We start from the raw sequence: 21573 nt of genomic DNA on the forward strand, positions 1-21573 counted from the left end.
ACTAAATATACTGTTTATGAAATTAACCGTTTTAGTGATTGTTGTTCTACTGGGTTGAGTGTCTGCTTTTTCTGTCATAGGAATTTAATAGCAAAACTAACCTCTAGCAGAGAAAGATTGCATCCTTAATATAACCAGTTGTTATTGATCATATAACCTCCCATATAGAGATTTTAACTTCTTTAACATCTCTTTTATAAACATTGTCCTATTACTTCCCCTTTTTTTCTCTCAATGGCATACATTCTACCACAAATATATTGGGAGTTTGGTCTTAAATGCAGCCAGCTTTGCATGAGGCAAATCTGCTTTCCTGAGATGTTGCAGAAGCACCCTCTAGGGATCAGGCTTCAAAGGATCTCAGTCCTAGAACTGAACTTTGCTAAGCCAGTAAGTTTAAAATGTATTCTGAGTTGAACATTATACTGGAAGGAAGTAAAGGAAGACGTCACTTATGAAGGATGGAGGAAGAGTAAAGTTGGAGAAATGTACTGTATAATTCATGAGAAAATGAATTTGCAGAATTGTAGGTAATTGCACTGAATTCCATAAATTAACTTGCAGTGATCACCTCAAGAAACTACTTATATTGGCGAGGATAAAATTAAATCTAGAGCAGATTCTAGAAAAGCACGTGGAACTAGATAAGATCTGAAGTCTGTATTGTAAATTGAGATACTGGAGTTTGGCACAGTCTTTTCAAGGTGGCATTATAACTCGTTGTTACTTTGAAGGAATAAACTGTGTCATATGTTTGATACTGCATATTTTAAGTGATATGGCATGAATTTGGGACACTAGTGCAGAAAAAAAATCAGATTGCCAGTGAGAAGAATCTTTATGTTGGGAACCCACAGCAAAGTGATAAATTTCTGTTCCTTAATTTATTTATTTATTTATTTATTGTTCCAAGGTACTGTCATGTAAGTCACAGTAACCTCCTACTGTCATCATATAATAAACCCCCTTATTAGGGAAGGGTAGTATGGACTGCGGTAATGTCAATATGTACACAAGTTAGGTATTGTTGTCCCTTCTTTTTTGCATCAGGTTTTTTCTTATTTGGTCTAGCAGCATCTCACAGGCTTTGGGACTTGTTGCACTGTCATCTAGAAAACCTTGATCTTGAGGTTATAAGACTTGAGAAATTACTGTAAAGGTGATACAAGCTAGATAGTTTGCCCTTTTCTTTTTGTCTGTCAGAACATGGTTATTATTTTAGCTGCTTCTAGAGGTCTTGAATGACAGCTCAATGTGCTTTATTGTTTGCTTGAATAGAAGGAAACAACTTTTTCTGGACATAGAATTTACAACCATCATTATTATCTTGAGGTTAGGTTACTGCAGTGTGCTTTATATGAAGGTTTTTACAGATTGTATAAGAGTTTTAAATTGCCTGAAATGAGTGACCATTTCTGACATTAAGGGAGGTAGCTGTTGGGGGCAATCTAAATCCATATTATATAATCTTCACTGTCCTCCTGTTTATTTTCAAGTACTTTACAATGAATTAGTTTATAATAGCCCAGTCATATTTCATCGTGGATGTGTAAGAGATCAGCTCACTTCGAGTCTTTAAGATCAATATCTGAAGTTTCTCTAGCAGTTAAGCATTTAATAAAGGAATAGGTAGCAGACAGGACATGGGCATGGGAAGTTTATTTCTCAATTCATTTAGTGAATGTGCATATTTCATTATGGTTGAATGGAGACTTTTCTTTGACAGAGGAACAAATCTGTGGATAAAACCAGTATGCAGACTTTTTGTTTTAGTTGAGCTTGTCTAAGTTTAAACTACAGTTGGGCTGTGGTCTACATGCACAGACGTATTGAGGCATGCTGTAAAAATACGAAATTAGTGAGAGTTTTGTGGACATTGACTTACAGAATTTGCTTCTAATCTGCTATTTCTGATTATTCATTGTAGGAGCTGCAGTCAGAACATGCAAGACAAGCCTTTGCATTGAAGGACAAAAATAAAAGTGGTACGATAACTGGGCTGGACTTCAATGACATTATGGTTACCCTTCGGTCGCATATGCTAACTCCATTTGTGGAAGAAAATCTAGTTTCAGTAAGTGTAAAGAAAAGTCCCTTGAATTCAGTATTTATTAGGTGTAATGTTTTAAGATGTTACTGCTTCTCTCCCACTTTGTCTTGTCCTACCTGTTTATCACTGCCTTGGTGCTAGAGATTATCACCTTCCTAACAGAGTGGGCAGGGTGAAACATGGCAGCACTCCTTGGCTGCAGTAGTGGAAAAGTTTGGCGGTCTGGTTTACATGCTTAAAGTGCCATTGGAAACAGTTTGAGTTAGTCTACTATACTTTCCACTAACACAGGGCAAACTGTGCTTGGCATGGAAAGAATGTTCATTTAGGACAAAAGCATCTAGTTTTTATACACAGAATATACAACAGATCTCAAAAGGTGGAGACTACTTACAGGTTTGTCCTTTTATGTACTCTTACGTTCTTCTCCTTTTCAGATCAGAATTTGGAAAATCAGTATGTAGATTCTAGAGATAGAATGGTTACAGCTGTGATACTCTGGCAAGATCTGTTGGTAAAGTAATGACGTAAAAGTTATAAACTCAAAGTACATAGTATAAAAAAGTATGTAAGAATGAAAGGTATATGAAATATAAGGTAATAACCTTTATCTTACTATTTTACCTATAAATCTTGCCTTGCCTTACTAATAAGACATACTGTCTTCCGTAAAATTTATAGTATCTACTAACTTTAGACTTTGAAATAAATGATCCCTGCTGTATGTGATGCAGGAAGTCAGTTAGTGCCTTTATCTAAAGTAGCATTTACATGCATTTCTCTGTTAGAAATAGAGTATTAAAAAAATACTCAGTGATATGTTTAGTATGTGTATCAGATAAATTCAGTAATATTCTGCTTATATTATTTCCTGATCATTTCCTAATGTTCAGTTTTTACCAAAAAAAATAGTATCCTGTCTAATAATTCTCTCCTCATGTTTCTGTTAAAAATATCTTAAAATTACAGGAATAGAAAGATGTCTTTAAGTCTTTCCTTATTTGCCCAAATGGATTTTTCTGTAATTTGTAATAAGCTGTTGTAAAAGGGGCTTAAGGCACTTAACTGCATTCATTTAATTTTTAAAGGTAGCTGGTGGAACTGTTGCACATCAGGTCAGCTTCTCCTACTTCAATGCATTTAATGCCCTTTTGAATAACATGGATCTTGTTAGGAAGATATACAGTAATATAGCAGGTACAAGAAAAGATGTTGAAGTCACAAAAGGTAAAGTATATTTCCTATATTTTATTAATTCTTTAGTTCTGTCCAATTTGTAATCTGGTGATGCATGTGGGTTAAGGCAAGTCAGAAGCTGCAACAGTATGCAAAGTTAGGGCTACTGTGAAAGTGTTTCAAGAGTGATTTTCATCCTCACAGGTATGATTTTCAGCTAGCTCATTAAGCAGAAGAATTGGGATTCTGGCAGGAGCTGTGTTGGCCTTACTAGTTTGAATGGCTAACTGCAAGTCAGTATATTATTGAGGATTTTACCACTCCTTGAAAGGGATGCATGATTGCTTAGAGATAGAAAGTACCTAGGGAACGTGATTGAATGGATTAAGTTTGAAAATCCATCATCAGTAATCTCCATGTTGTTTTAGCTTTAGTTACTTTATCCATGATTAAATCATTTTTAGAAAAATAGTAATAATTTATAACTTCTTAGTGCTTACTTGCCCGAGTGGTTTTATATATAGTTCTTGTCTGTTAGGACATAGCTAATCCCTGTGCATATGAAAGGTTGTCATATTTCAGTCTTGCCGCAGGCATGAGTGGACTGCTTTTGTAGTCATTATATGACAGATTTTATCACCGATTTTATTACCTATATGGATGGGACCAGCCAAGCCTATGTGTGGTAAAAAGCATGCCAAATTCTTCTTTTTTCTTCTTTGTTTGGCTTGTGTTCGTATTCTCTGCATACTTTTCGTCCTTAAAGAAAAGCATAAAATGCCTGTCCTCATCCTCCAGATAGTGCTAACAAATTACCTAGTAATGTTTTTTGGTTGCAGATGCAGAAATGCATCTTGCTTGGGTTTGTGTTGTGAAAAAAAGCTACTGTGTTTTCACTGCTCACTGTAGCTTGCCAGTTATGTCATGTACATGTCGTGTAATTTGGCTAGATGAATATCTAAGCTTGGGGTCATTCAGAGCTAGCAGAGAAAGAAATCTGGTTATGATGGCAATAGATGAGCCAGTTGCCCTTAAAGCTGTGAATAATGGACCATTATTCTGTTCTGTTCTGACTTGCAGAACTTCAGAAACAATCACAAATTATGGGTGTGCTTTTATTAAGCTTGCCAATATGAGGCTTTTTGTTGACTTTGACTTTCTTACCGTAAATCGAAGTTGTGGAGTCAGACTTGCTCTGTGTTGAAAAGGCCTGTTTCAAGATAGATGTTCTCCTAAAGATATCTTTTCCCTTTGCATTATGGATTTTGCTTCTTGGTGACAGATTTCATTTTTATGATGTTAAAGTTATTTGTGAGCATTTAAAGAGGAAATTTGACAAATAACAAAATTGCTTTTTCTCTCTTTCCGTTTTAAATCCAGAGGAATTTACCCACTCTGCGATCCGATTTGGACAAGTTACACCACTGGAAATAGATATTCTCTACCAACTTGCAGATTTATACAGTGTTACTGGGTAACATAATAATTAATTTTATCATTTTAATATCATTAGTTTGCTGGGTTTTTTTGTTGTTGTGTGAAAACTACTCATTTTCATCTTAATTTTAAAAAAGTTTTGTGTTCCATTGTATTTCATTACAGTAATTTATTCAGTGTAAACTGACTTTGGTGTCTTCATGGGTTTTGTACGTGAATTGTGTATATCAAGCACAATTATTAATTTTCATACTATAGGTATACATATAAAATGGCACAATACATTACAGTAGTCCCAAACAGCTACAATACACTGGGATTATTAACTTTATTATTGATGATGTTTTGCATGTGTCTTTACACATGTGAAACCTTAGGTAGGAATACCTAGAAATAGTTTAATTGGTGTATTGTATCCCTTATTACTAGCAATCAAGAACTTGCTTCTGAATAATCCAAGCTCCCTTTATCTCCACTTGGGAGGTACAAGAAGAGAATGCCCTTTTAACTCTAAGGATTCTTTGTTGCAGTGTAGCAGACTTCTTAGACGTGCATTCAGTTATGACAGGTGTTTTTTTTAAACTCAGGATGTATTATGTGGGGTGTGGCCAGGAGTACTGTATTGAATATGTTTGATGTTTTATCTAACAGTAATTTACTTTTCTCTGCCTTGTCTAAAGGCGCTTAACTATGGCAGATATTGAGAGAATAGCACCACTGGCTGAAGGTGCATTACCTTACAACTTGGCAGAACTCCAGAGGCAGGTAGGTAAAAGTGATATATACAATATAATTGTTGAAGTTAACGGAATGTTTACATGTACTTGCATATGAAAAATATGAATAATACACTTTAAACAGATTCCTAACAAGTGAAACATGCTGTGTGTATTGCTTTAAGGATACAAATGGGGCAGACTATTGAGTATGTGTCTAAACCAGATACTAGATGTCATATTGGAACATGGCCTGTTAAGATATAAGCATGTAGAGATACCTGGATTCCTTACTGTGAATACATTTGTTCACTTCTCAAAACGCCTTTCATTTTACTAAGTAATCAAACTCTGTAACTATAAAATTATTTTTAGATAGTAAAAAATATGAGTATTAAATGCAAGGGTATGTTCTTTTTTGAAAAAGTGGATGAAATGATAGGCTTAACCATTGATCTAAAGTGGTCATTGAATTTTAGTGTACTTGTTGGCTATCTGACCTAGATGGGAGAAGGGGAATTCAGATTTATTGGGACTGATGAAAAGGGTAGAATTAGAAGATGAAAAATATCGCAGTAGAATATTAACCCTGTATTTCACCAGACCTTTACATTCATGTTTGCTAGCTTTGCTTTTATCATAGTTTCCATATTTACATATACCTCTACAGTACAGCATAAGAGTCGCAGACTGTGCAGTAGGATTTTGAATATAAATTGTTTCTTACTTTGATGGCTCTTTCTACAGCTGAAGATTTAGGACCAGACATTATTAGCTGATGTTTCGACTTTCCACCGCAGTTACTGGGTACCATGCTGCACACTTTCAGAAGTATAGCTTGCAAGTTTGTGTTAAAAATAAATCTAGATTTTGGGGGCTTATCTTCACTATATTTTTGGTTCAACCTCTGAGAGGTTTTTCTTTTGCAAGCAGGTCTGTTGTGAATTAAATTTTACCTTGAACCTGAAGTACTGCTGATATTGAAGGTCACAACATAATGGGGCGTCTGCTGTGCGGCTAATAGAAGTATTCTATTCCATTCCATTCAATTTCAGATATATTCTAGGGAAATCCCTTTTCTGGAGCATTTTGTAGGTGACTGCTCTCATGAGAGTAGTTCAGGGGGAATTAACTCAAATATTAATAATGTAAAGGTAATGCACTCAAGAAAAGCCTTGAAACAGTTACACAGCAGATTCAGAAGGGAAGACATACAAACATGGTGAATTACATGGTTGCATAATCATAAAATACGTAGGCTGGTTGCACATTGGTGTTTATTATGCAAAACAAAAGATCTGATCTTAAAAGGTTCTGATGTGCAATCTTTTATTTATTTTTACTGGTAGAACTTCTTGAGAAATTGCAGTTCCACACAGAGCTGTATATTCTCAAGTAAGCTTTACAAGAAAATAGAAGAGTGTTCATCTGAAGCAGTACATTTTGCTCCAAGGATATCTCCACACCCCCTTTCCCTCTGTAATATACAAAGGGAAGTAGGATATCTAATTCTTAAGATCTTGTACGAGCATATCCTGTAGGTCTGACTAAATACATCTTTGTGTGCTCAGTAGATAAACATAATTTTTCATTCTGAAGGTTCCCATTTTCTTATAATGTCTAAACAACTCCAATTCTCTCTCTTTCAGTCTGTGTTAAAAGTTTATGGGGTGCCTATCAAGACATCCAAGGGCTCTGATTCCCAAATGGGCATAGCCTGGCTTGGGCTGGGTTCTGCTCCCAGCTGCGTACGCCTCACGTGGTACACAGGCAGCTGAGCTTCTTACGAATCAACTGCTGAAAGGCCACATCTTGCAGCTCAGCGTTTATGGCAATCTGACGCTGGTCATGAGTCGTGTTAAAGTGCTGCTCCTGAATTGCGGTGATTCAGCAACTGGTTCCCAGGTAGCTCAGCCATCTGGGCTGTTGGGGCAGGAGGACGTGCAGCTGGCAGCAATGCCGATGTCAGCCATTCCGAGATACGCTGTCTCCCATAAAGTGAAATTCAGATTCTCTACCCTGGTGATGCCAGTGACAGGTAGCACTGCTGCAGGGTGGTCTGAAATAAAGCAGCAGCGCAGCGACAGAATCACCTGTGCCTTGTTCACCATGTGAACGTCCTGTATCTGCCAGTGGTTGAGGGGTCCCAGGAGTCTGTCTGAAAATGAAAGCTTGCGTTTATAAAGCCTCTTATTTCTCAGCTCACTTTTTATGCATATTGGAAAAAGGTTTCTTGAAGCAGTTATATCCACTACAAAAACTAGGATATGTGTTGGTGACAGGAAAATCTTGAATTAGTTCAACTGCTATAGTTGAAAAATTGTCCTGTACGGAATATAGCAAGTCTTCTATATGTGGGGCTTTGAGTGTATTTTGATTACTGTTATTACAGGTGGATTTGATCATTCAGTTCTCTTTCAAACAAATTGGTCTGAAACGCAGTCTGTTCTTAATGTTAACGCCCTGTTGTCCTTGGACAATTAGACATACCTGAGCCAATGAAATCAGTGTCCAAAACCCATTTAGTGCTAACAGTCTTCCTATGGATTCCTGAATACAAGGATGATGGAATTGATTGACGCAGAAATGTGTATACAACATTTATCCAGACTAGTAAGAAATATTTCTGATAAAGTTTTGTAATTACATTCCTAACTGACAACTTTGGTTTTAATCAGTATCTTTGTGGCACTCACCTTTCTGAGTAGACAAAATACTAACTTTTTTTATTTTACACTTCAGAATCACCTTTGTAGCTTTGCACTGTTATAAAAGGAGCTCATTGATAAAAGTTTCACTCATCACTAGAACAGAATATACTCTTTTCACACCCATAATACATTATGTTTTCATCCTATTTTACATCCTGTGTTGAGAGGACAACAGAAATCAAAGTAATTTCATTTTCTTTGTTTTATAAGTAACAGTTTTTTACTAAACCTTATTCTAAGCGAACCTTATGTTACCTTATTTAACTGTATTGATAAAATGAAAGCTATCCCTTTGTGGAAGACAGAATATCATTCCAGTGAGGTCCAGCTGTCCCTGGAAAATGAAAACAAGTCTGTAATCACTTTTATATGACTTTAAAATTCCTTCTGAAAGGAAAATCTAAATTTTTACAAAAAATCACTCTATCTTTGTAGGTTTGGTGGAAATGGAAATTAGTCTGCTTTCAACCATGTTTACTTTATTGTCAATTTTTTCATTGTGTAAGATTTCCTTAAAGCCTAGCAGCTGAATATCCTGTGGGGATGACAGCTACAGTAATTGTCAGTTTATAAATATTCATGACGTGAAAGCCATAGCATTAATTACATTCATTTACATATCCATCTGAACACACAAGTAAACTGCAAACTTTGTGGACACTTATTTAATAATATAAAAGTGCCATTTCTTTCACAAAGAACTTGATTTTTAACATCCAGTGATATATTCATTAAGATTAATGTCTGAATGTGATGACTGGATTTTGATGAGAACTCTGTGGAGCTTAGAAGAAAAAGAATAACCTTAAAACAGCTAAAAGGAAGCAGGTGTGTTAAACTAGGAGAAAATTTTTGTGGAATGAAGAACCAATCCTGCTTCTAAGCCTTTTTGGGATTATTATTATTATTTACATGAATCAAAAGAAGTATCTCTGTACTTTAGAATTTATTTTTGTGGTTATTTTGTTTTTATTACGGTTTTTGTGGGTTTTTTTTTCGATCAGGAAAATTTAGTGTTTTGAGACTAGTGAGGACATTCTTCAGCTTTATTACTTCTATTTGCTTGTAAAGGCAATATGTTTGACGTATGCTGTTTTATGCTGGTCTACATGTGCAGTTTGTAATTTCGGCGCTACCCAGAATATCTCTGTTAAGCTGTATTGTTGGGGGAGAAAAATGTCTTATTGAAGGAAATGGTGGAAGCTCTATCTGTTTCTTCTGTGGAAAACCTGTATAGAATATAATTCGTAGTTTTTTACAGGTAATGATCCCATCTCAGTCTCATAGTTTTTTTTTTTTTCTTTTTCCTGCATTGTATACATACAGCATAACATTGTGCAATAAAGTCAGGATTTTGCACATCCAATGTAATAGCAGTCCAAACAGAGTATCTTGTGCTGAGCTACATGCTGTCTTTCTGTGGATATTCCACTTTCCAGAGCTCCAATAAGCTGAACGTAACTTAGTTAAGTAGCCTTGGTGAGTTAGCTATGAAACGTGCATGTCATAATCTTCATGGGGAATTCATAACGTGCCTCTTGGGGCAGTCTGAGGTCTGTATACATTCCAGCTGTTCCAGGAGCTCATCTGCTAACAGTACAGGGTACTTTTAAGAAAAACAGGTTTGTGTTTGGCAGATGAGCTTTAGTATCTACTTTAATATGGAATTTAACTGTTAATAGCTTGGCCACTTACATAACCGAACAAGTTATACGGCATAATATAAATTCTTCTCTAATCCCCTAATTTGTGTTTGGAAGAAAATTCGGCCCATCTTGCATACTTTATAGTACAAGTTTGTGAACACTTACATCTTGTTTATCAGTTACGTTGTTTCTAATAACCATCTAATTATATGAGTCTCTGCAAATATTTTCTATGCAGACTTGTATTTATTTGAAACACTAATACATTTATAATAGTGTATGTGATTGAAGTGAGAGGTCATCATATTTGTAAATTATCAACTGCCTGAAAAAGTCTTGTGGAGAATACTTTGGGAAATAATTGACTTTTTGCTTGTTTTGAAGACATGAAATGTCATGTTTATGCTATGTATTAATATATATATTTAGTCTTAAAATATATCTCGTGCTGATAGATGCTGTCTGTAAGATACTAAATTCCTTTTGAGATACTGAATTTTATTTGAACCAGAAGGGGATTCCATGCCTTACTTTGGGCAACAGAATGGAAAGTAGCAAAGCTAACTTAAGTTTCTGTCTACTTTTTCTTCACTGTAGTTGTTTCAGTAATACTAGGAATATGTAAGGAAGAATATTTTCTGAAAGGAGTATTTGAAAAATGTACTTTATTCATCAGGCGTAATGGAAGTTATATAGTAATTTTTTTTTCCCCTCCATAGCATAAAGCTGCCAATTTTTATCAGATTCTTTCTGTACCATTATAAAAACCAATTCACAGGCATCTTTGTTTTCCCATGCAGATTTCAATTTTTTTTTCTTTTCTTTGCCTCACACAGCAATCTTTCGGAGAGTTAGGCAGGCCTATCTGGCTCCAGGTAGCTGAGTCAGCTTACAGGTTCACTTTGGGCTCAATTGCTGGAGGTGAGTAATATTTTTGGATTCTGTTTTCAGTCTTGGGTTAGTTTAACACTTTCTTGCCAGACTACTTGGTCTCATCTAAGGTGCATTTCTTGGTTATACACGTGAAGAATTGGAAAGTGGAACTGCTTTTGGTCGTTCCACCCACCCACTACCTTTCTTCCTTTATAACTTCTGTTCTAGTATCCCTCCTCAGTCCTCTGAAACTCTACTCCAGTAACAAAATTCCTTACTGGTAATTCAGATTGCTTCTTTTCCTGATTGGTTTTCTTTGTTCTACGCACCTTGTTTTATGTAATAGTGTAATCCATTCTCCTGGAGACTTTTTTCTAGATTTTCAGTATTGTCCTTTCTTACTTCCAAGGTATCAGAGATCTTATGAGTTTACATACTCTTTGTGTTTAAATAAATGTTGTAGAAAATCATCGTAAGAGTTATTTACTACACCAACAAAGATGTTGCAGAAATAATACTTCAAATGCTTTCTTACAGCTGTTGGCGCTACTGCGGTATATCCCATAGACCTGGTGAAAACTCGTATGCAGAATCAACGCACCACTGGTTCAGTTGTAGGAGAGTTGATGTATAAAAACAGCTTTGACTGCTTTAAAAAGGTTTTGCGTTTTGAAGGCTTTTTTGGTCTTTACAGAGGTAGGTGAATAAAATATCTCTTTCTCTCTACATATATCTCGAGCCGGGGATTTTTTTTTTTTTTTAATACCTCAACAGCTAGTTTCTTATGGGAAAACCAGGAAACTGGTATCATGTACAATTTTGCTTCTGTTTCAGAGCTGAATATATCACCTTGAGCACTGTTCATAATAAACAGTTGCTGAGAAAAACTGGGCATTTTTTTGTTGTTACTGATTTGCTTCTTGCTGCTTAGGTTGTTTAAATTGCTAATTTCTGGGGTGTGAGTGTTGTGGATGTGATTGTTATCTCTCAAACTAAGGATTGTAACATTTGGCCAGCGGCAAACATCAGGAGCAGATTAGCATCTGAGGAATAAATGTCCATTTTATTGCAAATATTTTTTGTTAAGAGATGAAACACAGTAATTTTGAAATACGCCTGTTAAAGTGGATACCAGATCTTATGCCTCATACTTTTGCAGGTAGTAGGACTTGTTTTATGATTTTATGCTGTGAAAAAAAAATTGCATCCTGCTGTTGTATTATGTTGCTCTATTTTACTTTCAAATATCAACAGTGGATCTCATAAAAGTTGTGATTTAAAAAAAGAAGAAACCTCCGCTAAAATACAGGTTAAGAATTCAAAGCAACTTTTTATCAGTTTATCAGTTAGGTTGAAAGCTATCTTATATCTGTTTTAGCTTGGGACAAGATTCTGAAAGGGTTTTATCACATCAATGAGGTGACTTACACAGAGGGTACATGCTAGCCAGTCCTCTGAAATTGCTATTTAGTTGAATTCTCTATTTTTAGTTGTAATTTCACATAACTTAATGAAGTGCACAATTTTCATAAGGATCAATAAGATATTTATTAATTCACGCACTTCTTTTTTTAGTTGGAGCAAAGTCACTCACTTCTGTAATGGTCGCAGCCTTATTTTCTACTTTGTAATGTGTTCTGTTGATAAAGACATTGGACAGTGTCCTTTTAAGGACAGTATCTGAGAAGTTTTTGCATGTGATAGTCTGTGGATACTGGCTAAAGAACTTTTTTGTAATCTTAGAGGATTTTGCTGTGCAAGTGAGTAAAGGGAGTAATATGTCAGTGAAAACATTAATGGAATAGCTGCAGTCTCTGTAAATTATATCTTACCGGTAAATTGGTTTCCTTTTTTGTTGCTAATCTTTCGCAAAAGAAGATACTCCATGAATTACATTTATGATTCTATGTTTACAGTGCTGTTCTACAGCACTCTTCTCTTTCTCTTCCCACCCCCCCCCTCACATGTTTTTTGCACAGCAGCTTTTAAAACTGATCATTTGTTATTTTTATTTTTGTTTTCTAACCTTTCTCAAACATTTTGAAATCATTGTTGATTCCATTGATGGGTTAAAAGCAATGCTTTACACTTGAGGAAGAATGTGCTTGTTTGAAAGAATGTCAGCTTGTTAAACTTTTTAATAGTCTGTTTAGTAATTGTCTTTTAAGATTGTTTAGCATAATAAATTATTGTAGTTGTTTTGAAAATGTTACAGTTAACGGTCAGCATGTTAGTAAGGTCTTGGACTCATAGAATTAGATGGTCTGTGGAAGTATATTAAACTAAACAAGAGAAGCATTTATGGAGTTGACTGTGGGTCTCTTACTGGGTTCTCATATTCCTGAGCTGGATTATCCTAATTTTATTGTCATGTGACAGTAGAATGTAGTCGTTTACTGCAGTTCAAAAAATAGATCTGATTGCATACTGGGGAGTCATTTTTTTAAATAACAACTTAAAATTTTTGGTCCAGAAAATTACGACACTTTTGAATCCTGGCATCCAACTTCAGAACCAATGAAGTATCTTCTAAGGTCCTTCACTAGACCATGCAGTGTCCCAGGTTCTCTGGCACACCGAATGTGTGTGCCCAACGAGTTCAGCTACATAAAGGGGAGGGGGGGGGCTTGTCTTGTGGTATTTTGTCTGGTAGTTTGGGGGTTTTAAAGGCTTGTAGGCACAGCAGAGCTGGATTTTCTTTTCATGGTAGATCCGAGATTCAGGCTGGGAGGGCAGCATTACTTTTTGTTATTGTCAGCCTTTCTTTGTATTTAATAGCTACCTTTCCTCAGCATAGTAAATCTGGAAATCGCACAGAAAAGTACTATGTTGGAAGAAAACACTACACTGCATATATTAACTGCTACACTTTCTATTTAGGTGTGTTTGCTCTCAGCTTCCTTTTAAGGAAGTAGTATAGAAATTCTGTAGCTGAGTACTTTTGGCAATTTTGAACATTTGAAATGAAGTTTTAGCTGTTACTCTTTTCACTTAACAGATAGTGGAAAACTGCATCAATACAGTTTTGTTGCTGTTATCTGGTATTTGATATAATTAGCATAGGATTTTTTTGTTAGTTAACTGGCAAACACTTTTGACAAACTGATACTTCCTAACCATGGAATAACATTAGGAAATGAACACTTCTAATAAAAGCCTTTTAAGTTTTATAATCTATACATATGCTGAAATGACTGTGGAGAAAATGGATTTAAAAATAACAGATGCTGTTATAATCTTGTGTGTTAGGAAGTTAAGACTGCCATCTACTGATTTTTTTTCTTAAACCTATTAGTTCCTAGAAGAGTGTATGTGCTTTTGTCAAATAGCAGTTCATTTTGATAGTAGCTATTTTCCAGGAGCAAGGGCCTTTTCAAAATCAGTTTCTGTCCACTAATGCTTCTTTTTGGTGAGATAAAAAATACTTAATAGTAATAGAGTTTAAAGAAGTTCATGCTACCACAGTGGATTGTACAAGAGAAAATCCTTTATATCCTTAGTTGACTGGAGCTTTCAGAATACTCGGGTTAGTGAGTCAAGTAGAAGTGAGTTGATAATTTATCATAGTCGTGTATATCTCACAATTACTCTCCTATTTTAAAAAGTAATTGCAAGCTTTATGGGAAAATGATATTAAGGGGCTAAAAAAGTCAAGCGAACTCTAAGGTAGTACACATATTCAAGGTGTAGGTTCAGTCCTTACCCTTTTTTTCCTTCTGTACAGCAACAGCATCAGGCTTGACTTGGTTGTGGAAGGCACATCTGGTCACCCTTTTCATTACCATTTTCAACAGAAATCTTAATATAAAATTGTATTGGTATGAATAGGCAGTGCTCTAGCAGCATCGCATACATAAATGCCATCCACCTCAAAGGATACCCCATGTGCAGAAAGGCATTTCTGTAGAGCTCTTATAAAATACTAGTTTCTGTATTAGGAAGATAATGTTGCCTTATGATGTCTTTGTTTCTATAGGCTTGTTACCACAGCTGATAGGTGTTGCTCCAGAAAAGGCTATTAAGCTAACTGTACGTATCTTTTTTTTTTTTTTTCCCTGGCATCCTTTTGTTTGTTAACATACACAGGATTTATTTCCTAAAATGTGTGAAAGATGACCACTTACAAGCACTCTAATATATATGGTTACAGATATACTTGATATATGTTAGTAAGGAGGAAAAATAACTTAAAATTGTGTGTAATGTATTGTATCTTTATTAGGTTAATGACTTTGTCAGAGACAAATTTACTAAGAAAGATGGTTCCATTCCACTGCCCGCGGAGGTCCTTGCTGGAGGCTGTGTAAGTATCAGGAAAAATTGATTCTCAGTCACCTGCAGTATAGTTGGAATGACAGTTAATGGGTGTGCTTTGTTGATTTGAACAGAACTGGTCTTTTTTTTCTCCCAGTCACAAGAATGAAAAAAAGTACTTTTTCTGTTTGCAAAGCTTTGCATACTTCTGAGTTGAGTTCCCATGGAATTACGTGCTTGAACAACTTCTTTTTGCCCAGATTCTAACTTTCAGTTTCAGCAGTGGTTTTATTCACGAAAGACTAAAGAGAGGGTGCCTTTTCTCCCTTTCCATACTTTTGCTTGGGTTGGCATTTATGGTTAGTTCGGAAAGATACATGTAGCCCTTGAGAATGGATTATTGAGATCATGTTTGAGTTTCCTTTGGTGGGGGAGTGGAGCTCCAACAGTTTAAAAAATCTATTTCTTGCTGAAGATTTAAAGAAGGAAAAGAAATACACTCTTCAACTTGCTATGTGTGAATTTTTTCTGTTTGTGAAAATGTGGAAAAACTGACCTGTGTAGTCTTATCTTTCAGATAACGGGTATGAGTGAGTTTTCTGGTTAAATGACTGTATAAAATGCAGCTACAGTAGTCCTGATGCTAACTACACCCATTGTATAAACACAGTTCAAAATCAAATTGTGTTTGGGGCTCTAATTCAGTGGATCTCTCAGCAGTCAGTTAGTGGTTTGAATTGATATTGATGATAGATTTTTTTTTTTGTGTGTTGTACATTGGCTAATTTCATTTGTGGGATTCCCCAACAGTTGTTAACCCTATAAAATGTTTAAGGCTTGAGTTAGGTTTCTTTAATAGCGGAGAACACTAATAACTTCCAGTTGAGTAGGCTGACAGGCTGGTATAAAACCTCCTCAGCTTACAACAAAACCTGGGGCAGAAAGGTTGTTGACCTCTGCAAACTTTTAATTCAAAGAAGCAGCCCTGAAGGGAGGCTGCTTATAGTTCTGCCTGATTGAATTTGGCAGCCTGGTACATGCTTGAGTCTTCACCTGTCAGTGTACAAAGTTTATTTTCTGAGAAATGTGAGAAAGCAGCTGTGATGTATAGCTAGCAAAAGACTAACCTTTTTTTTCTGGAAAGCTCAATAATACAGAAAGCACATCCAGGTCATTTACAACAGAAGTGAATGTTATTCACTAGTGTTTTTCTCTGTGTTGTGGTTAAATTTATGATTAAAATCAAACATCTGATAATCAGTTTTATTATTTTACATTCTTTTGTACTGAAATATGTAATATTAAATTCAATCTACATTAGAGGCTTTTCCAGTTCCTGGTAGGTACTTCTTTTTCAAAATAACTTTGTTGTCTTACTGTAGTGAACATGCAAAAATTGGTGAGAAGTCTGAGTTTCAGATCAGCTTTCAGAAATTTGGATTTCTGTGAAGCTGAGCAGATTTATAATCTGTCCAAACACAACCCTTTCTTCTATCTGACTGTTTTAGCTGATACTCTCATCTCCTTTTCCAAGATAATACTTCTGTCTCTCAATCTGGGAGAATTTGAAACAAAGTTGGCCTTTGTAGGAGAGGAGTTGGCCACAGTTCAGCAACCTCGGGGATGTTTGTTCCTTTGTAGCCTCCTCTGGACCACCTGATATTTTACCAGTTGATGACTTTACTGTCTGTACTGCTTCTTAGTTCCATTTTAGCAATTTCATTTCTTCCTAAATACCAGAATCTTTATTAGCAAGCCTATAAAGTTTATTCTAAAAGTCTGAAAGTATCAGTTGACTAAAGCAGTAGCAAGCTGGTATGTTAGTCTTTCCCTTTCTCATCTTCAGTCCTTTTCATCTTCATTGTGACAGCTCTTTTCTTTGTTGACTTGCTTGGAAATAGTGTTGATCTTCACACTTCTGGTGTTTACTGTAGACTGTTTTTCTACAAAATATTATGAGACATAACCAAAAGTTACATCGGAAGAAGTGCTGCAAGTAAGCCTGGTCCATTTCTATGTGCAGGGGCACGCAAGACTTTCTGTTCAGGTTTTAGGTGCTACTTTCCTTCTTCGGTTTCCTTTGTTCTATTCTTTCACTCTCTGTTAGTACAAAATGATGGGTTACTGTGGGACTGTTTGGCTTTTATATTTGCCAGAAATTGTTTTCAGCGTCGGAATTTGGGTAACTTGTTTTTTTGTGGCTTTTCTTTATTGTTCAACACTTAAATATTTTGCTAATAGTACTCTATAAATATAGGCTAAATTCAAAACATGCTTTTCCCTTGTCATAACATCAGAAGAAGCAGCATTATGCCCATATGGAGTTCTCAGAGATGTACTTATTACTATCTCTGACCATCACTTGCCTGTGTTTAGTGTTGAACCTTCTCCTGATTAGCAGGAATAATGCACTTTTTCATAATTTCTGGTATGGAAATGGTAGTGGATAAGCAAGATGAGCAAGCCATATTTTCAGCCGTTTTATAGAGTTTCCGGCAGAGGCCGTCCTGACCTTTGAAGGCCCACCCTCTTGTGAGCTACACAAAAGCACATTGTGCATGCCACAGTCCTCAGTTGGGGACAAAAAAAATTCTTGTGAGGAAGTGGAGGCAGATTGGGAAAGGGTCCAGCAGACCTAGCAAATCCCCCTCTCTGGATGGCAGCGGTGCCATCTCAAAGCCTACGTGTGGTGTTACAGTCTTCTAAGACCCACACATGAGGACAGGTGAAACCTTTGACATTAAGACGGTAGTGATTCAAGAGAACCTGCGTAGGCTGTTCAGTATCCTCCGCTCTGGAGTGTCTGCATGAAGTGCTATACCGTCCAGCAAAGGGGCTGCCCACAGACACAAACAGTAACTCCGAGAGACTGGATCTCTTTTGGCCAAAATCTATCTTCTCAGGCTGCAGTTGTTCTCAGCTCTTGCAAGGTTATGGAATAAACTCCCATTCTCAGTAAGAGGAAACGTCTTCATTCTCGTAGCCGTTAACAAAGACGTCCACCCACGCAGTGGCCTGTTTATGTGGTCAGCTGCCTGCCTGTTGTCTTTCCTTCCTTACTGCAGGGCAGGGACCTCCCGCAGGCAGCCCGTGCCCTGTGCTCCTTGAAACCTACCTGCTAGCCGCTGGGCAGTGTAGATGTCATGGGGAAGTGTAGGGTCTGCTCTGTCAGAGCCCAAATATTCCCAGCTGCTCCCAAGCTGTAGCTGTATTTGAAATCTGTCGAACAGCTCCGGGGGCAGCTCGGTTACAGCGGTCAGGTCATACCTGTCAATGAAAGGGCTCTGGTCCCTGGTGGATGAAACTGATATCACATCTTCCTACTTTCCCGAGAGTGTGCTGGTTTGTTAATCATCAACAGGACAATCTGCGCTTACGCATGTTCAGAGCAAACAATTCCATTCCCTACTGTTACTGTAATTAATTGAATTACATTTCATTGTAATTCAGTGATTAGCCTGCGTTCCTGCCTTTGGAGTTTTCAGCTACCATTAGCTTTGAGTTGCAGGGGGACTGAGTGAGGCTTCGGCAATGCTTTCCTGTATCCCGACAGCAGCTGGGGAAGCAGAGAGCGCACACCTGATATGGACAGTGCTTCTCAAAGGAACTTACACGCGTGACGCATGTGAGTACACGGTGAAGGGCAAGGTGCTGTGGGGCAGCTGTTCGCCCTCAGCTGGGAAGCGATGTTGAAGTCGACGTCTAATGCCATGGGAATGATTCATAGGCACTGTTACAATAGGCAAAGACGCTGCGATTTTAAGCTGTAATTCCTGTGAGTTACATGGGGAAAAAAATGGATTCTTCCCATGAATGCAGTGTGCATGGTGCTTGGCGTTTTGAATGGATGAATCCTGTTTCGCCAGAAAGACATTTCTGATGCATGCCGCAGGGAGGAAGAGGGTGTGGGGTGCCAGACAGAAAGGGTCTAAGAACCCTTCTTGGAGGTGTAGGCAAGGCATCTGGTGATGATTAGGAGTGGGGTGTGCGTGTGTGTTTGCACATACATACACACATAAGTCCAAATTTACCACTGATTTAAAAACTGTTACATATTTAAACATTAGATATTTAGTCTAAGTATTTTGCTAAATTTGTAAAAATAATTTTCATATATATTTATACATACACACAAACATGTATATAGGCTTATCAGGCAAACAGGAATGTGTCAAATATTTATCTTTTTCAAAAATAATTTAAAATGTTACTGTTTTTATTTAACAGACAAAAATATAGAATCATAACTGGCAGTACTTTTCCTTCAAAATCTTGAAGGTACTCTACCTCTTTTAATACACTTTAAACAGATAAGGTTAGAAGCAGAATTAAACTTTACTGGTTTATCTTGATCTCGACTGCGGACATTTAAAGTTAGGGAGACATTTATTCTTTAGTAAAAGAGAAGGTAAGCTTAGTGTGGGTGCATGAACAATGACAGCTTTGCCTTGAGAAAGAAGTGCAAGTTCTTCTGATATTTTTAAACTAGACTGTTTTAAGTAACATCTTGTTTTAGCTGCTTGTATGGGACATAGTTGTGGTCCAGGATGTGGTGGTTTCAGAAAGGAAGGAAGGAAGGAAGGGCTTGAAATAGGCCTCTCCCCCTTTGTAGCATATGCCTCTCGGGTGGAATTGGAAAGGGCAAGAGGTCTCATGTTGCAGGGTCATTTGTGCATTTCCTTCAGCCTTTGGCATGTCATGGGGCGTTTGCTGTGGGATCTCAAACTACATCTTTTCTCTCATAACCTTTGCTGTCAGATTTAGTTCCTTTATTTGCTCCTTGTAGACTTATTTTACATGACATTAAGGTTAAGTAGAAGCTTTTATTACTGGTATTTTTCATGTGTATGAATAACCTCCATTCAGAAACAAATTTGTCAACCTTTTTTTAAAGTGTCTTTTGTAATTTATGTGCGAAGTGAGGTTTTTGTGGGGGGAAAATCTAGATTTAGTGCACCTCCTCCAAAAGAAATTCAAGGACCGCAATATATACCTCTGTGTGTATATACACGTGCACGTGTATTTAACATACATAGCTGACAGCTGAAGTAAGATATTTTGAAAAAGAATGAAGATGATTGCCAGTGACTTGCACAGAAGCATGGAGATTTGTATTGCAACCCTGCACGCTGCCAGTTCACTTCTATTTGAAGAACCTTTGTGTCATTCTCCTCTGCACCCTCTTCTGGAGACTGCTTTTCCTCTGCTCCCAGGCAGCACTCTTCTCCGCCTCACACGTTCTTCCTCAGATAGATAGGCAACCATTTACTTGAAAAAAACAAACCAAATAAGAAACAACTTCTCACATTAATTTTCAAAAAAATACACAGTGGAAGAGTGGGTTTTCTTGTGTTACATGTTCTTTATTAAAATCAATGCTTCTCTTATCTGTACTTGTGATGTGTCTAAGGACCTAACACATTCATGCAACTCTAGTGAATTCAGTGCTCCTCTTCATGTCAATCAAATCACTCCTGTGCAGAAAAGTTTGCTGAGCTCCAAGTATCACAGTATGAAAAGTCAAGACTTGGATAGAAGTACATGCTGCTAATAGGGAGTATTTAACTGGGTATCTTGACAGCTACATCTCTTTTTGAGTAAGCTGCCTGTTGGGAAGATGGTCAACATTGTGAATACTCAGATGTTCAAAGTGTTAATGTAATTAGGGAACTTTTCAAATGGTTTTCTGCTGATAATATAACTGTATGTTAGGGTTTTCCTTATATTTTATTTTACTCAATAACCCGATCATCAAGTCATATTTTAGCATTAATATTGTCGTAATATATAATTTGGAATTAACAATATATAATTCATAACATTGTATATATAACTACTTTTACCACTAAATTATTAAAATGTGTTGTGTTTAGAGTCTTCTGTTCTCATTTCTGTATCAGAAGAGGGCTGTTGCTGATTTTAACAGAAAGGTAGGCAGTTGTGCACCCAGGAGAGGAGAATGTTAATTGCAGGAAGATTGAATTCAGGGTAGAAAATAGAAATGTTTACAAATTGGCCTATTTGTGTTTCTGTGGTGGATGTTAGGCAAATAGGAAGAGTTATTTGGGCTGCTCTGCAGGATGTGTTAATTTATAATATTAAAAACAAAAAATTGAATTTCACATATATATGCAAACAAAGAATGCATATTTAATAGGTGGGTAGCAGGTAATTGTCTAGAAAGAATGAATTTCTAGTTTAGTGTCTAAATTTGAAATTGCTTGAATGTTTTGTATGGTGCTTTGTATTCTGTAGTAAGAGCATTCTGCTTAATGTTTTATCTACCAAAATTATTTTTAAAAATTATGTGGGGAAATGATAAACATTTGAAATTGGTTTTCTGTTTAATGCAATACAAACAAAAAAAATTGGTTATCATTTAATAGAACTTGCCAGATGAGTTTTGTTTGGATTGGAACTTTGCCTGGCAGGACAGTGCATAGGTGTGCTTGAACTGTGAAGGAAAAGTGAGACGATGAGTAAAGGCAGTCTAAAGAACGGCTTCGGCCATGAGGGGTGTCAGGTAACTGAGTAAACATAACGCAGTAAGTCCAAGGAAGAGAAGATGGGATCAGTTTGGCTGCTTTGGGAGTTCCAGTGATCTTCCTGATGGTTGCAATAAATGTCCACAAAAATGTAGGCTTTGATTTTCTTTCAAAAGGGTGAAGAAGTGAGGGAATTAAATGAAGATTAACAACCTAGACCAATTC

At 36.6% G+C, this 21573-nt stretch overlaps 1 protein-coding gene across 1 annotated transcript in view; it reads left to right on the top strand.

Moving 5' to 3' along the window:
• The window catches only part of SLC25A12 (solute carrier family 25 (aspartate/glutamate carrier), member 12), a 50082-nt gene that overhangs the window by 20648 nt on the left and 7861 nt on the right, over positions 1-21573 (top strand). Inside the window, exons 5-12 of the mRNA XM_009894554.1 lie at positions 1928-2074; positions 3139-3277; positions 4607-4700; positions 5344-5428; positions 10573-10657; positions 11147-11305; positions 14586-14638; positions 14832-14912. Of these exons, the coding sequence (XP_009892856.1) occupies positions 1928-2074; positions 3139-3277; positions 4607-4700; positions 5344-5428; positions 10573-10657; positions 11147-11305; positions 14586-14638; positions 14832-14912 (843 nt within the window). The remainder of the gene's footprint in view (positions 1-1927; positions 2075-3138; positions 3278-4606; positions 4701-5343; positions 5429-10572; positions 10658-11146; positions 11306-14585; positions 14639-14831; positions 14913-21573) is intronic.

Source organism: Charadrius vociferus, unplaced genomic scaffold (assembly GCF_000708025.1).
Source record: "Charadrius vociferus isolate BGI_N301 unplaced genomic scaffold, ASM70802v2 scaffold161, whole genome shotgun sequence".
Classification (NCBI taxonomy): domain Eukaryota; kingdom Metazoa; phylum Chordata; class Aves; order Charadriiformes; family Charadriidae; genus Charadrius; species Charadrius vociferus.